Genomic DNA, 18,036 nt, shown 5'->3' with positions numbered 1-18,036 from the left:
TGGAGGATGCAACCATTCAGAAATGGAAGATAGTTAAACTCAAACTACAACCAATCACCTGAAAACATCTTTCTAAATCGTGGTCTATGTAAGCTGCAAGATTCCCTGCCTCTCTCTCTCTGCTCTGCCATTGCCAGCTCTTGTTTTTACCTCACCAGCAGCCCAGCATCCACCTGTAGGCTCCAGGTTTATCTAATCACTCCTCAGATTCACATGCTTTTATCTGCAAGGAGTGATGCATCTGAGCCGAGATGTCAGTCTGTGCTTTACATTCTGCTACCTATCAGACTGTGTAATACCCAGATGTGCATCTATTCTAACTGCAGGAAACTTCAGGCTCCCCTGTTTTTTCTTCATTTATAGCATGCAGGACACTTTAAAATCCTGAATCTCCAGTCCTGATATTGACCCAGGAATCTATTTAATCACAGTTTTTAAGATTTTATATTTTATGTGTCACCGTTCTTTGGTCTTTTATTTACTGCTAAAATGTCTCAGCAGCTCAGAAAATCAGAAAATTTGACTCACGGTCACATTCCTCCCATTCAGTCTTTGATTAATGTTGAACTCATCCAATCAAACGTGAACCCTGCTGTCGAGGAATTTTAACTGCACACATAAAGGTTTCACCTCATCTTTCTTCAGCGTGTACAAATACAAAAAATAAAGATGTTTAAGGAGTCAGAACCCTGACCTCTGGAGTCTGGGAGTTCTTAAATGGGAGCTAACGTTTCTTTTTGTGGACTGCTGTATCACCGAACATGTCTAAGGAAAAATATAGCCAGAGCAGGAGGAACATTATCCCATAAGTCCTTGCTGTATTTAGTTTGATGTATTTCCTCTGTTGGAACCGATCCCAGCCTTCCTGTGTCCTCTGAATGACCATGTCTCCTCCAGATAGATGTTTATATGATAGCACGCTCATTCTAAACCCAGCGATGGGCTTGGACCTTTAAGTGCATTGAGAAAATTGCACAAAATCCTATTTTTGTTGTTAGTTTCCTGCAGGAGAGTGGTTTTATTTGTGCTCTGATATTTGCAATTCCAAAAGTACTATTATGGAGGGCATTTAGTCACAATTAAACATTCCCTTTTACTCTGACACAATCCAGCTCCTTAATTTTGTGTCACAGCAGGTAAACACTCTTAACTCTGCTCCACTTTCCTTTGTTAGACTCCTCATTTGTGCATCATTGATTTGGAAAGGCCAAGTAGTCCTCAGCAGAGGATTCAGCAGCACACTTGTCAAGTATTAAGACTCATTTATTCTCCACTTTCATTACGCAGAGTGACAAGTCTTGTGCCTGTAATCAGTGATCCTTTTGTTCCAATTCCTGCACTTTTTACGGAGCTTCCAGGGGTGGACCAGTGTTGCAATACTTCTAAAAAACATGGGAGTAGCGTCTAAGAATGACGCCACTCCAGTCCATGAGAGATGGAGCCTCCAGCGTCCAGGGAGCATAAATTCACCTCTAAGCTCTTCCTAAAAGTCTTCTTTAGAGTTGTAGGTTATTCAGCACCCTGGTGTTTGTCCCTGCTGTGTCTGAGGTGTTTGCATGTTGTCTTCCAGGTGTGTTGTGGTTGTCGGTGGTGTCAGAAGTGCTCTACATCCTCCTGCTGGTGGTCGGATTCAGTCTGATGTGTCTTGAGCTTTTCCACTCCAGCAACGTCATCGACGGACTCAAACTCAACGCCTTCGCCGCCGTCTTCACCGTGCTTTCTGGTGAGTTTAACCCAGACCTTTTCTTTAAATCTTTGTTCAGTATGTGCCTGCAGACTCTTGCAGTTTATTTTAGTTCTTTATCGAGAACGGTTTTGAAATACTTCTACTCTTTTGTTATGAAAGGCCATGGTAACTCTAGGCTTGACCTCAAAGGCAACTGGATGTTGATTAAGATTTTTGAGGATGTTTTACATCCCATCTGAAAGCTTCAGCCTAACTGGCTTCTTTTCAGCTGAAGGATGGTGTGTGAACTAGTGCCATAATTCAGTCTCACTTCTTATGAGAGAACAAGAGCTGGATGCCAAAGTTCTCTTTGGACTCTTTGGGAATAAAATAGACTCCAACCCCACTTGTTGTCTTTTTACAGTGGAGAAGTTACTTTAAAGTTTCTTTAACAGGGTCCATATTAAAGCAACCTTAACCGTCCACACCCTGCATCTGGAAGTTCTGACACTAAGATGCAGCTGTTTGCATTCCTGTTGCAGCTTTTTGCTTGTATCCTGCAACGTGGGGTTGTTTGCATTTGCATTGCAGCTTTTGTGTTGTGGTGCTCTGTACTTGGGTTACACCCATGTGCATTTATATTGTAGCTGCTTTCAATTTTGTTGCGGTTACGTGCAGTCATGTTCTAGCTGTGCAAATTCTTGATTCTGTTTGCATTTTTGTTGCAGCTTCAATCATTTATGCTGCAGTTAACTTGCTTTTATGCTGAGATGATATGACTGCTACCTGCACTCAGGTTGCCACTACTTGCAGTTGCATTGTGGCTGCTGATGTTGCAGCAACTTATTATCTTTTGTTGCTGTTTTCATTGCAACAACAACTTGCATTCCTGTTGGGGTTGTACTGTGTTGCATTGTGCCCTATTGAATTGATGGTGCAGTCATTTGCATTCATATTTCTGCTTCTTCCATTTATTTATTTTCTGTTTGCATTAGAGTTTTGGCTAGTTGCATTCTTGTGTTGTGCCTTTATGCACATGTGCTGCTGTCTTAGTTTGCCTTTCCCTGGATGCATTCATGTTGCAGCTGTTGGTTTTTATGTTGCAGCTGTTTGAATTAAAACTCTTTAAATTTAGTTGCAGCTGCATTGATATGTGTTGCAGCTGTTTTAAATTATGCATTAGTTGTTGTTTTTTTTGCTCGAGTTGCAACTACTTGCAATTGTGTTTGGCTACTTGAAATCATGTTCTAGCTGTATGAATTCTTGTTGTAGCCTTTTGCATGCGTTATGCTGCCACAAGCATTCATGTTGAGGACACTTGCACTTGTGTTGCCACTACTTGGATTAGTGTTGCAGCTTTTTGCTGCTGTTGCAACAACCTGCATTCATGTTGAGGTTGTACAGTGTTATACTGTGGCTTATTTGCATTGCGCACAATTGAACTGATGGTGCAGCCATTTGCATTCATATTTCTGCTTCTTGCATTCATGTTTTTATGTTTGCATTAGAGTTGTGGCAAGTTGCATTCATGTTGTAGCTGTTTCTATGCAAATTTTTGCTTTTTTTTGTTGCACCTTCTGCACATGTGCTGTGTCAGTTCCCTAGCATTAGAGTGGTGGCTGTTTGTATTTTTGCTGCAAGTGCATTGTGTTTGCTTTAGCTGCAGCTCCTTTCATTTATGTTGCAGGAATTTGCATTTTCTTTTTTGTTAACCCCGCATATTTTGGATTTACATTGTTCTGACACTTTCTGGCCACCGTACTTAGAAGAGAATTTGAATTGGTACCAAAACAAAGACCTCAAAATCGACCAAAGAAACTGCAATCGACTTGTCTTCACACAGGAATTTAAGTTCAACACCATAACTTTTAATGGAGTGTGTTTTCACAGCTACATTGGCTCTTCTTCTTGTGTGAATGACCTGAATTCTTCTGAACCCACTCTGTGTGGAAGTAGGTGAAGTTCGGTAAGAACCCCTCACTGTGAGCCCTTCCTGCCCTGTTAGTAATCTCCTGTCAATGTTCCTGTCCTGCGAGTCAAAGAGATCTTGTAATCTCTGTGGGATCAGGATAAAAATATCAAATTTATGATTACACTTTCAGAAAAAGTCAAAGAAAATCATGGGCAGAAGAGAGACAGATGTAGATTTGTGATAGGTTTTTTGGGGGGGGGTTGGAGGTTATCCCCTGGAAGACTTTGCCTTGTTGGATGCCAGGGATTTTCTCCCAACTTAAACCTCTTACACAAGAAGCTGGCAGCGCGTCATCTCACACAGACTCACACATATGCTGCACGCTGCTAGCCTGCTGGTCGGCCTCTCTAAGGATGTTCCCAACGGGACAGCAAGTCTAAAGCTGTGATTGAAAACGTCATAGCACCGGTGATTGATTTTATCACAGTTCTTAAAAGTTGTTGGAATTAATGGTGTTTCAATCGGGACTGAGAACTCAGATCTGAGTACACTAGACCCTAAAGTCCAGGTCATTTGATCAGTGTGAGGTCAGAGGAGATGTTTATAACTTTATGATTTCTGATTCTGATGTTAGCTCTCCTGCAAACTTCCTGTTACATAAAAAGAAATGGTATTTTTGACTGATCTTTCTTCAGTGCTGTTTGTGCTCGTTAACATGATCAAAACACCACATATTATCAGTATTAAACTTCTCTCTTTAGCTTTACAAGCCTTCAAGGGCCGGCTGCTGAGAAGCATCCCCACAGCATGATGCTGCCACCACCGTGCTTCACCGTGGGGATGGTGTCTGATGGCCTCCTCTTGACCATGGAGTGTCCCACATGCCTTTTGGTGAACTCTAGTTCAGATTGGGTCTGAGATGGCTTTCACACTAGGGGCCCAGTCCCGGACCCGAGTACACTTGAGCCCAAAGTCCGGTTTGTTTTGGTAGTGTGAATGCAAATGAACCACGCCCGGGTACCGGGCCCAGGTCCACTTGGGGAGGTGGTCTCGGGTGCAATTCAAGTGGATAGGATGTGAATGCAACCACACTCAGTTACGGGACAGAGCATCATATCAGCTTCATGACATCATCGTAAAAACTAAACTTTTTCCTCAGCCGGCAGTTTGTTCACATTTTTCCTCAATAAAAAAGCAGAAATCATCAGAATCCAGCCAATAAACAGTGTTGTGACTCACCTTACAGATGAACACAAGTTGGAGTCAGTGAGAGGAGGTGCAAAGGAAATAAAAGTCTCCTGTCACCTCAAAAACCGCTGTATCTGCGCAGCGCGAGCCCATTTAATCCTCTGAGCTGTAGTAGATGTGCAGATACAAAGAGCTAAGTTACTGGCATCTTAAAAAGTGATTTTAATCATCCATGGCTGCAGGATGGACTTTTTGCCGGATCAAAACAAAAATAATCTTCGCTCAGGTCATGACCCCAGTGGTTGCCATGGTAGCTTCTTCTTCTTTCTCCTCCTTTGCAGGGTTGTAAACCAGCTGGGTGCATACCGCCCCCTGCTGTTTCAGACTGAGTAAATACGCAAGTGCACCCGAACGGTTCGATGTTGCTAGTGTGAAAGCAAGCCAGCGGGGTTTTTGAGTTTTTCTTCAACAGTGGCTTTCTCTTTGCCGCTCTGACGCTTGGAACTCCTTCAGAGAAAAATTCTAGTCTCCTTCTTGCACACTCACTCAGTCTGTGAGGACGGTCTGATCTAAGCAGATTTACCCATGTGACATATTCCTTCATTTCTTCATGATGATTTAACTGAACTCTGGGGGATGTTCAGAGACTCGGAGATGTTTTTGTAACTATCCCTTGTCTTGCACTTTTTAGTCACCTTTTCTCTGAGTTGTTTAGAGTGTTCTTTGGTCTTTGTGGTGTAATGGTAGCCAGGAATACTGATCAACCAGTGGCTGGACCTTCCAGACTCAGGTGTCTTTATACTACATCACTGATACACTGCTCTCAGGTGATCCCTGTGTCACTAACTGTGAGACTACTAGCACCAGTAGCTGGACCTCTGTTGGATTTGGTCGGTCACTTTGACTCTTTAAGCGCCAAGCAACACTGCTGAATTAAACAGGCTGTAGCTGTCAAAGGGGTGCCTAATGTTGTTACTACTTTACACCAGGAGATGGCGGCCATGAGTAACTTCAATCCCAGCAGCATTTGTGGGCGTGTTTCTATTCAAAGTTTTGGAGTAAAAAGAGTTTGAAGACACACCCCCGGTCGAGGAGACGAGGAAGTGGTAGTAGTGGTTGTAGTCAGTGCGTAAAAGAGAGAAAGAGAGTGAATTGTAGTGATAATACTCACAATGCCGGGAGGAATAGAGGAATATTCACCCTCTGACGGTGACGTTCAGTCGTCCGGTGAAACCGAGACTGACGTTGCATCGGAGCCACAGCGAGTTTGTGTGTCATGAGAGTCCACAAGCAGCACCTACCGAAGCTGATGCTTTTCCTCACAGTGGCCAGGGTGGGTACGTGGTGGGGGTTGCAGGGGTGGTCAATACATGACGTTCAGTCATCTGGTGAGATCGAAACTGCCGTGCGTCTGTGAGCAGCCACAGTGAGTGCGTGCGCCATGACTGTCCACAAGCAGCGCATACTGAAACCAATGCCTTTCCTCACCGTGGCCGGGGTGGGGGTTGCAGGGGTGGTCAAAACAAGAATAGTGATGAAGGTAGTAGGAATGAAAACAACCAAGAACCTAGCGGTAGAGGCCGTGGCGGTGGAGGCTGCCTGGTGATGTCAGAATATGCAAATTAGATGAGTGAATTTACTCCCATCACAAACTTTGGGTCATACTGAAGAGTTTTCTCATTTACAGTATGCCTTTATCTCTAACCACTTTCAAGCTACAGCCTTCTGAAATCTTGATATCAAAATTGAATATTTTTTTGAGAAAACTGTGGCGCCAAAGGGTTAAGGGGGTGAATATTTATGCAGCCAGGATACTGTGGTACCATCCAGCCTCAAAGCGACCTTCGTCTCGTCCCCTAACGGAGCTCCAGCTTCCACAGAGTGACGGTGAAAACACATTATTTCCTCAACGTCAGTAATAGATGCTCACATTAACGCAGGAAGACAGTTCCTAGAAACGTCTGCGGCCGGTGTTGGGCTGGAGGAGAAATGAGCCTCTTTTATGGTCGACTGTAAATCTGGAGCAGCTGAGTTTTATTAGTGAGACCGACTATAAACACACACACGTGGCTTCAGCCGTCACACACTCCACGTGACACACTAACACACACTCCAGTGGTGAGGATGTGATGTATAACCTCTGCATTAACGTCTCTCCTCTCTCTTTGACTCGTTGGCTGCGTGGCTGTTTGATTCACTGGACATTTATGAGTGATTACATCCCTATCTATAATTGATCGGATGTCTTATACCCAGGAAGTGAAATCAATCAGCGCTGCATAATGAGTAATTAGAGTGGTTACATGTGTTCTGATTTATAGCAGCTTTTATGTTGAGTTGCATTTTACAGCTGCTGATTTAATGTTGTTTAGTTTATGATAATTATCACAGATTATCATCTGATGATGGGTTATAGTTAAAGAAAGGAAGAGCATTAGATTTTAGTCTCTCTGTTGGTTTAAATATGCATCCTCATGCTTTACTGTCAGGTAAACCAGCATGTTTGACATTTAAGGGTTTTAACATCTGAAAATGAAATTTGTTTTCTGTTTCAGATGATAAAATCTAATGCTTCATTTCCTCTCAGGTCCTTTTGTTTATTTTTCATTGAGAGTCTGAAGAGTAGGGTGGAACGATTGGTGAATATAATCTAACTGTGATTTTTTTTCAGCAATTTAACGTGCGATCATTTTAGGTTCCTAATCTAACATACACTATATTGCCAAAAGTATTCACTCACCCATCCTAATAATGTAAATCAGGTGTTCCAGTCACTTCCATGTCCACAGGTGTATAAAATCATCACCTAGGCATGCAGACTGTTTCTACAAACATTTGTGAAAGAATGGCTCGCTCTCAGGAGCTCAGTGAATTCCAGCGTGGTACTGTGATAGGATGCCACCTGTGCAACAAGTCCAGTGGTGAAATTTCCTGGCTCCTAAATATTCCACAGTCAACTGTCAGTGGTATTATAACAAAGTGGAAGCCACTGGGAACCACAGCAACTCAGCCACCAAGTGGTAGGCCACGTAAAATGATGGAGCCGGGTCAACGAATGCTGAGGTCATAGTGCGCAGAGGTGGCCAACTTTCTGCAGAGTCATTGGCTACAGACCTCCAAACTTCACATGGCCTTCAGATTAGCTCAAGAACAGTGGTAGAGAGCTTCATGAATGGGTTTCCATGGCCGAGCAGCTGTATCCAAGCCATACATCACCAAGTGCAATGCGAAGCGTGGGATGCAGTGGTGTAAAGCACGCCGCCACTGGACTCTAGAGCAGTGGAGATGCCTTCTCTGGAGTGATGAATCACGCTTCTCCATCTGGCAATCTGATGGATGAGTCTGGGTTTGGCAGTTGCCAGGAGAACGGTACTTGTCTGACTGCATTGTGCCAAGTGTAAAGTCTGGTGGAGGAGGGATTATGGTGTGGGCTTGTTTTTCAGGAACTGGGCTTGGCCCCTATATATACATATATATATATATATATATATATATATATATATACAGCGTGCGCACTGCGGGTTTGCTCCGACCGAAAGAAGGGCGACCTCGCCCACAGCCCTGATCAGCAGGAAGAGATCACTGGAGAACTGCGAGTTCACGCAGGAAATCATGTCAACAGCGGACTATTTTACCTTAGGGGTTAATTTATCATCCTATCCAGTATAAGTCCATAATATTATTGCTTCCTCCATTGAGTGAGTACATTAGGAAGTTAAAAGGTTAATGTTTGCTTAAAGGATCTGTGGTTTTACGCAAAATTCTTTGGCTAGATATCCTCAAAAGTTAACTTCTCCTCAACAATGGCGCCATTGTAGCTCTGTGACCCACTGACCTCTTGGTGACCCTTTGCTCTCACTGTAGGATGAGGCGTAATGTTGATATGGTTCTCATTTATGATCAGTGTGTGACTTCACAAATGCACTTCAGGAAGAATGGTCAAAAATTCCCATTAACACACACCTAAACCTTGTGGAAAGCCTTCCCAGAAGAGTTGAAGCTGTTATAGCTGCAAAGGAAGGACCGACATCATATTAAACCCTATGGATTAAGAATGGGAGGTCGCTTAAGTTCATATGCCAGTCAAGGCAGGTGAGCGAATACTTTTGGCAATATAGTGTATTTTCTGCTAAATACAAGAAATTACATTTAGAAAAACATACTTTAGTAAAGCAGGTCTGTCTGGTTGTAGAGCAGAGCACCACCTCTGCAGCCACCGTCATTGATAGGATTGTTTCTAATGTGGATAAGAGGAGTCGCTGTGCCGCTGTTTTGATTGATTTATTGAGAGCATTTGCAGAATTCAGTTTACAAACTTTAACAGTCAGGCTCTGTCCCATAAATATAGCTAGGACTCAGAGAAAACCTACTTGGGCTTTAGTCCAGGTCGAGCTAGAGTTTCTGGGCCTGATCTCAGCTCTCATGTTAAAGGGATACTTCAACATTTTGGCAAATTCGCCCTTTGCCATTATTCCTATAGTCTTAGTATTAGGTTCATTTCCTTTAGTTGCCGTTGCAGGCTGTTTCCAGATCTGGGGGGACCGTTAAACCAGCTGCACAGCTAACGCTATGGAAGCAGACGGTATTTTTGGCTTTCCCTCATCAAACTCATCAAATACACAATCCAACAACTCCAAAACGCTCTCATGGACAAGTTGTGACCTGCACATTCACCACGCTATGAAATAATCATGGAACATTACGAGACGTAGATGTTTCAAAGCTAAATGCAAAGCCGGAACTACCAAGTAACAATGGCACCTCCATAGGTGCGCACTGTGTCACTCCGCCTGGTGGTTTACTCGGAAAGTAGTTCCTAGTATTTGTTTCATGTGTCGTAATGTTACACAATTATACGTTATTATTTCATGGCGTGGTGAATGTGCAGGTCACAACTTATCCACGAGAGCGTTTTGGAGTTGTTGGATTGTGTATTTGATGAGTTTGATGAGGTAAAGCCAAAAATACCATCTGTCTCCATTGAGTTGGCAAAGCAGCTCCGAACTCGGCAGTGCCGATCTAAAAACAGCTTGCACCGACAACTAAAGCTAACAAACCTATTACTAAGACTATAGGGATTATGGAAATGGGCGAATTTGCCAAAATGTTGAAGTATCCCTTTAACAGAGCAGCTCTGACAGCTGGATGTAAAAGTAGAGAGATGCTGGCTAACAGTGACGAGGACAGATTCTTCAGGTTCACTGAGCTGGATCAGAGTCTGGGACCTAAACTAGCTGTTGATGTTGGTGAGTCCTGTAATGCTGAGCAGATAACGGCTGTATTGGACAGTAAAAATGACCAGTTAGGCGACACCACAACCAAACAGGAACCAGAAATTACCAAAATAAAACTCAGTGCAGACACGAAACGCCACATGTCCTGTCTAAAGAGAGTTTGTTCTGGTCTATAAATCTGCCCTGAAAGTCTCATATTCAGCCTTTAAATCTGTGTGTTACACACCTGTTTGTCCTGCACAGATGTCCTCTCTTAGCTCTATAAAGCCCAGACCTCTGACGCTTTCATCAGTGATGATTTCTGTGTTTCAGGTCTTCTGGGGATGGTGGCCCACATGATGTACACACAGGTGTTCCAGATCACAGTCAGTCTGGGTCCTGAAGACTGGAGACCTCACAGCTGGGACTACGGGTGGTCCTTCTGGTGGGTTTACTCACAAACACAAAAATGGACATAGACGCAGGGAATCATGGGTAAAAGACACTATGATCTGAAGTATTCACAGCGCTTCTATTTTCCCACGCCTCCTTATGTTACAGCCTTTTTCCAAAATCAATTCATTTCATTTTTTACCTCGAAATTCTGTTTTGATTATACTTTTATTCTGAGGTGTTTCCGGGATAGTTCCTCAGTTGTTGCAGAAACATGCAAAGTTGCTTTGGTGTTTAAAGATCACATGTTTGCCCCCTTTAAGACAAGTTTATATCGGTCTCAGAGGTCCCCAAAACATGCCTGTGAAGTTTGTTGCTGTAAAAACACTCCAGTATTGATTTCTGCATGTCTAAAAACCCCTCTGTTTCAGCCCTGCTCAGAACCAGCTGTTTCTGTGTCTGTGGCTTTAAATGTTAATGAGCTGTCTGACTCCGCCCCTCCCAGGAAATAAATGTGGTTTAATGGATGTTGCTGTCCAGAGCCACTGCAGAGAGGAGGATCAGGATAGGAGGGCGGATCTTTCTTTCAAGCGGGGAGGGCCAGCTGAACCTGGGGGCGGGGCTAACTCCCCACATGACATCATGAGGGGAAAATCTTTGAACGGCTTGTTTCAGCACACATTTTCTAAGAGGTGGAGAAAAGGGAGTGGGAGGAGATGGATTTTTCTGGTACTTGAGGGGATTGTGGACAGTCCACATGTCCTCTATAACTTTCCTTTCGTTTCTACTCAATGTAAACGTTTTAAAAACATCCGATTATTAGCGATATTAGCTCCAATGGGATCTCCATCTCCTTCTCTGCTCAAAAACTGTTGTTGCATTGCTCATTCTAGGTAACTGTTGCAATGAGGATGAAGAAAAATGTTTGATTTTTGGTTTCCTACTGTTGTGCTGCAGAAACCTGCAAGATGCAAAAATCCAAGATGGCGTCCATGGAGGGGGAGAGTGCTTACGCATGCAATAAAAAATAAAGCTAAATCAAACTGAAATCATTTAGTTGTTTAAGCCTCAATTATTATAAATGCAGTTGATTATTTACAAAGCAGATTATATCAGATAGTGTAAAAAAATCATGATAATAAACAGAGATAGGATTCATCAAAGCTCATAATGATTATTTTACTAAAAAGATGATACAGATCAGTGATAGCGACATATTCCAGGATGAATATTTGAGACCCGGCATCATCTCTCAAACATCATTCTTCAGTCTGTTAGTGAAATAATCACAATTAAGCCTCGTCCGTCTCATTAGATAATGCTCCTGAGGACAGGCTGGTGTCACCGTCTCTGAGCAGAGATGACGGGGACATCGGGGCCGCTGCCTCCGAGATAATTAACCAGACAAGACGCACCTTGACCTTCGCTGCTCGCCGGTAAAGGCGCTTTGCTGCAGCTGCCGTCTGGTTCATGATGCTCGTTTGTGGATCAAGGACGGAGAATCTCAGAGAGGAACAGTGTCTAGACGACTTAATAAATCACTCATATCAGGAGCAGCATGGATTTTTTTAGAAAGGTGGCAGTGAAAGATGAATCTCACTTGTGGAGCTTCTGATTGGATTAGAGGATTTTCTCCTGCCTATGGACCGGCTGATGAAGTAAACCGCTGTGTTGTTGATGTTTCAGAAGAGTCTGATGGTAAATCTTAATCCATGTAAAAGAAAATAGAAAGACCATAGAAATGCCAGATTATAATCCTCCAATCGTAAAGAGCCGACCACGCATGGTTAATCTGAGTAACCCTGGGTGGATCCACCAGGTGAGGGACAGGTGTTGTGATTATTATAGCTGCCATTGTGGCATCAGTGGAGCAGATTCTGGATCAACAGTGGCAAAATGGTTGAAAAGTGGCAAAAATTTGTATAACAGTCGCAAACGTGATCAAGAATGGGTTAAGAGTGGCAAAAAATGTTGCATGAATGGTCGAATATAGTGGTGAGAAATGATTTAAATGTCAAAAATGAGTTAATATTGGTGCTGAATCACAATCAGAGAGGGCTAATTCTCTGGGATTTTCAGGGGTCCAGCTCTGTCTCCTTATGGCCTGCTGCATTGTAGTAAATAGGGATAGATCTCACTGGTAATGCCTAAAAATGTCCTGTGATTGAAAGGAAATACAAATATTAACACAATATTTATTTAATTTTTGTTTATTTGGAATCCCGGCTGTTCCTAAACTCTTCCACTTCCTAATAAAATCCCTGACAGCTGACTGTGGAAAATCCAGCATGAACTCTTATTGCTAAGGTGTTCTCCATCCCAGAGCTCTTCAGAACGACACGCTTAGGATCACAGATGTTTGAGACGGCACGGATGGGTGAGGATACACACCTGTGAGAGGTATGATTGAGTCACCTGAGTTCATTAATTAACAGGTGTTATCCTTCACCTCTCATTGGTCCATTGGTGTTGGCTAGGTGGCCAGAATGGCTCCTTCCTGGACCCTAACCCACGACTAATTTTTTTCCCCTCGTTACCGTTCTGAGGCCAGGATTTCCTGTACATGACTTCATGATTCTACGACCTCTATCTGACGGCGGCGTGTCCCGTGTGGTCGTCCTAACAGCTCGGATTCAGAGGGCTGATCTGTGAGTTTGACCGTCCAGATGGACCAGCCTCTCCGAGTAACATCTGTGGTGATTCATCGATCACCCTGGGCTCCTCAGCCTCGGGCTCTCCTCCAGCTAACGTTAGCGGATGGGCGGCTAATGAGAGAGCTTCAGCTGTGATATCAGGTAGTTAACAGAGAGGCTAACAGTCCCTCTGAGCAGAGACAAGACATGGGCATGCAGCACGCTCCTACATAAGCCCAGGAATCAGAGCCTTGGTATGATTTGATTTACTCGTGTTTTTATCCATCTATAAGCAGAAATAAAATGCAAAATAAACCAACAATAATAATCATAAAGTCCTGATAGAGTCAAACACGGTGCATACATCACACTGATAACACCGTCCTGAAACGGCTTCAATATTTAAAACTCTTTTTCCTTAATAAGTGTGGTGCAGAAAAGCTGCTGTTAATTCTAACTGCAGGTTTGTGTGGTCTTTAAATGTTGCTAAGTTCAGCTCATACCCAATCATTACCCTCAAACAAACCAGCGAGAGCAGAGCAGAGAGCTGTTTGCTTGGTGGACTCTTTACCCCGGAGGTCAATCTCAGAGCTTCAAACAGCTTCAGATCCAGAGAAGATATTTCTGTGTTTACTCAGAGATCAGCCTTAGTAATAAATCATGTTGAGTTTTAGTGAATCTGAAAGCTCGGGAGAGACTCTTCAGCGAGTTTAAATGAGAGGGAGAAGTCAGAAATGTCTAGTTAAGATTTTGGAGGGGTTATCTTCAGGAATCCAACGTGCACGGTGACGCAGGAAGGAAACCCCGGCCTGTCCGCCCCGGCCAGGTTTAAACTTCTCTCAGTTTGATTTATCCAGAGCAGGAGAGAGGGCGTATCGCTCGTTCACATTCACCCTCATTAAACCCCTGAAGGAGATTTGTGTCCCTCTGGTGGAGTTTAATTCACTCCTGCTGAATTTATTCCTCTTTAATGATGCTGAATTATCCCCACATGGTGGAAAATGAGAGGAATGACAGACAGGAAGTCTTCATGGTTAGTGCGGAGCTCTTGTCTCCTAGATTTCACTTCCTTAAAGCCTTGGTTTCTTCTTCTGCAGTTTTATTTCTGTTGCTTCTTATGTGTAACACATGCATGATGGAAAACATGGATGAAAGTGAAATGTTTAACCTTGGAAACAGCTTTTTAAAACGATCAAACCATTTAACAGCTGTTGGAGCATCAAATGATCTTCATTAGCGGATCGCCTGCTGCCAGAGCCAAGGATGACTTTTACTTTGAAGGGCTGGTGTAGCACCAGGAGAATTCACTGTGAATGGGTTTTAAATGCTGAAACTCAATGATTTGTACATCTATAGCAGCGTTTCTCTGATGGTGTGGCTCAGAACCAGGTCTCTGTGTACCGTAGAATCACACATAATCACTGTGAGTATATAATAACTTAAATTCAGTCAGGAAACACATCAGATATGTGGTCATAGATACTTTTCTTTATTGGCTGTTGTAAATTTGCACTTATTGCTGTTATTCACATGTGGCTGTCCTGGGAAGGAGGAGCTGGGGGGGAGGAGGGGTGAAAAAAGTGGCTTGCAGAGGGAGCAGCGAAGTATATCCAGGTTAGAGCAGTTTAAATAAGGCAGCATGGGTATAAAAATAAAGGAGAGACCGGGGACCCCCACTGAACCTGAAGGTGGTTGAACACAGCCATGAACTTTCTAGAATAGTCATGTGGAGACAGGCTGCACATTAGGGGGATTAATGGGAGAGTTTTCTGGGGCCCAGCCGAACTCAGGTACCATGGAGGTCAGCAAAATAATCGTCAGTTTAAAAGTTGAGCTGTAAATCCATATTTTATATTAAACCTGAAAAATTAAAACTCTTATCATATAAACAAACATAGTTTTTATTCTTCTGTACTGTAGTAAATAGCCTTGTTAAGAATGTATAAAATGATTAAAATGGGTTAAAATGGGAGTAGCAGTGACAAAAAATGGACAAAAGTGGCAAAAAATATGAAAAAGTGGTAAAAATGGGTGGAAATTATGGTTATATGGGGAAAAAAATTGGTTTAAACTGGCAACTGAGGCAAAAAAAATAGGCAAACATGGGTAGAAATTGGTTAAACTGGTAAAAATGGGTATAAAAAAGAGTGAAAAAATGGCAAAAATGGGTTAAAGTGGCAAACCGGCATAAAAAGTGGTACAAAGGGATTAAAAAAGTGGGAAAAATGGGTGGAAAATTTGGCTTTATGGGAACAAATTGGTTCAAACTGGCAACTGAAGCAAAAAAAACAGGCAAAAATGGGTGGAAATGAGTTACACTGGTAAAAATGGGTATAAAAATAATGAAATATGGTTAAAATGGGTGAATAAAGTGGTTAATAGTGGCAATAATGGGAAAATAGTGGAGGAAATGGTTTAAAATGGACAAAAATGGATTTTAAGGGGCAAAAATGTGTTTAAATTTGACAAACTTGTTTTGAAGTAGTAAATGTGTAATTTTAAAGATAGTAGTTTTTTGATGACATACGGAGACCCCGTCTTAGAGTCTCGACCCCCACGTTAAGGACCACTGCATTACAGAATAGCATGCTTAAAAACAAAGCAAATCAGCTGGCTGTCAGCTGATGAGGACTTGCAGGAGATCAGCTGATCTAGATTTTGTAGCAGTGCTTTACTCTGTAGCTTGTCTGAGCTAACGCTATACGCTCGATTTACTGAGCAGGTTGAAAACCACTGATCTAAAGCAACATGAAATCTGCTCCATGTCACAGTGCAATTCACTAAAAATGATACACCAATGATATTCCAGAGCAGACAGAACCAGAGAGACTGCTCCATAGCTCCATGCCATGGGACATATAAACATCTATGTGGGCAACACCCCATAGATGGTGTTTGGGGAGGACAGAACCTCTCAAAATTAAAAAAAAACATTTTCTTTTATCATTATTATGTTTCATTTTTTCATCATTTATTTTTTGTTTTATTAGCACTGTTTTCACCTGTTCATTTAATTTTACTACGCCTTTATTTATTCCTTTATTTATTTATTTATTTATTTATTTACTGTTTTAGAGTGCTTTAAGGTAGACGTCGACAGACAGGATTCGGGGGATTGTTCATAATATTAAAAATTATTTAGTGCTGTTAAAAATATCATACTTTGTTTTTGTTACATAATCATTAATAAAATGTTCAAACGAACAAATGAAAACTTCTCAAAATAAAACTTAAAGGTTGATTGACGTTCTGTCAATCACATTACAGACCAATCATCGACTAACCACACTTGTTGCTACCGCCTCTTCTGCCTCAAAGTTCACATTTATGCAAAATACACTTTTTCAGGGTTTTATAGCAAAAATATGTACCTTCTGTCTGTCCACAATCCCACCAAGAATCAGAAAAATCCATCCACCCCCCCCCCCCAGCTTTCAGAAAATGTGTGCTGAAAAAAGCCGCTCTCAGATTTTCCCCTCGTGATGTCATGTGGGGAGTTAGCCCCGCCCCCAGGTTCAGTTGGCCATTCCCGCTTGGAAATAAATCCCGTCCTCCTCTCCTGATCCTCCTCTCAGCTGCCAGTTGAGGATCAGGAGGGCCACATCCATTTCATGAGAGGGGCGGAGTCAGACAGCTCATTAACATTTAAAGGCACAGACACAGAAACAGTTCATTCTGAGCAGGGCTGAAACAGAGGGGTTTTCAAACATGCAAGAATCAATACTGGAGTGTTTTTCAGCAACAAACTTCACAGGCATGATTTAGGGACATCTAAGACCGATATAAACTTTTCTTAAAGGGTAAAATATGTGACCTTTAAATGATGCTGATTGGTTATTCTCCAACTGGAAATCAGCCAATCTGAAGGGACTATCCAAACGCTTTGTCAGGTGAGTGCAGGCTTACCTGTAGTCATTCTATCCCGCGCATTATGCGTCTTTTTGTGGAGTTGAGCTGTCAGCATCTCCTCTCTTTGCTGTGTTCTCATCCTGACATCTGTTCACATGTGTTTATTAGTGGAACCTTTTCTATTTCTTTATAGTTTAAGTCCTTACCAATCAGGTGCAAGCTTCCCTGACCAATCAAAAGTGATTCCTCAGGTCATGTGGTTGACATTTGGCTAAATTCTGTCAGAGGTGATGTTAGGACTCACCTCATCGTCTTCCCTTCTAACCGTACATCTCTCTCTCTCTGCAGTATGGCCTGGGGCTCCTTCACCTGCTGCATGGCGGCCTCCGTCACCACCCTCAACTCCTACACCAAGACGGTGATCGAGTTCAGACACAAGAGGAAGCTGTTCGAGCAGGGTCTACGCGAGGAGCAGAACTACCTGGACCAGGAGGCCTTCCACTACTTCCGGGACCGCTCCCTGCAGTCCATTTCCAGCACCGTGGAGGTCTACCCGGGCCACGGAGGACCCAGAGGGGGTCTGGTCGTCGGGGGCCCAGGTCCAGGTCCAGGAACTGGTCCCGGTCCAGGGCCCGGGCGGGGAAAGAGATCCACGTCAGCCTCCATAGACTTGGGGGAGAACACAGACTCTCTGGGGGAGGAGCAGTGCTGAGGGGAGGTCCGTTTATACCCAAGGGGGGCCACAGGAGATGTTAGAGCTGCTCCTAGAAGTCTGGACTGGTTCAAGCACCAAAACCATGAAAGCACAGCAGACCTTACTTCCTGTTTGAAGACTTTAAATGAAGGAGGAAACGGAGGAGGCATCTGGGAAATAATCAAGAATAAAAGCGACTCAGATTAAGGACTTGAAGGACTAAGAGCTAAGGGTTTGTCGTGGATGGAAAACTGGTGTTTGTCTGCATATTTAAGGTGCTATGTGTAGTATTGCAACACCTTTGATGGCATTTTAGTTGGCTTGTTTATCATGAGCTGCAGAGGCCAGATGTGGGAACTACAAATAATGTTGAATGCTGCATCAGCAACACCACCAGGATTGCATTTCATTGTACATTTATCCTTCATGCATTATCACAGCAGCAGGAGTCCGGGTAAAAGCAGAGTACTAATGCTTCCAACAACACC

The 18,036-nt window shown here is 43.0% G+C and overlaps 1 protein-coding gene across 1 annotated transcript in view; it reads left to right on the top strand.

The window, feature by feature from the left end:
• gsg1l (gsg1-like) overlaps window positions 1-17,566 on the top strand; it is a 57,134-nt gene extending 39,568 nt beyond the window's left edge. The window contains exons 3-5 of the mRNA XM_041778164.1: window positions 1,571-1,723; window positions 10,313-10,424; window positions 17,203-17,566. Of these exons, the coding sequence (XP_041634098.1) occupies window positions 1,571-1,723; window positions 10,313-10,424; window positions 17,203-17,566 (629 nt within the window). The remainder of the gene's footprint in view (window positions 1-1,570; window positions 1,724-10,312; window positions 10,425-17,202) is intronic.
• Window positions 17,567-18,036: the final 470 nt, after the last annotated feature.

The sequence above is a fragment of the Cheilinus undulatus genome, linkage group 21 (genome assembly GCF_018320785.1).
Source record: "Cheilinus undulatus linkage group 21, ASM1832078v1, whole genome shotgun sequence".
Taxonomy (NCBI): domain Eukaryota; kingdom Metazoa; phylum Chordata; class Actinopteri; order Labriformes; family Labridae; genus Cheilinus; species Cheilinus undulatus.
The sequence above is the reverse complement of the archived record's forward strand: the minus strand, read 5'-3'. Positions and strand labels throughout refer to the sequence as shown.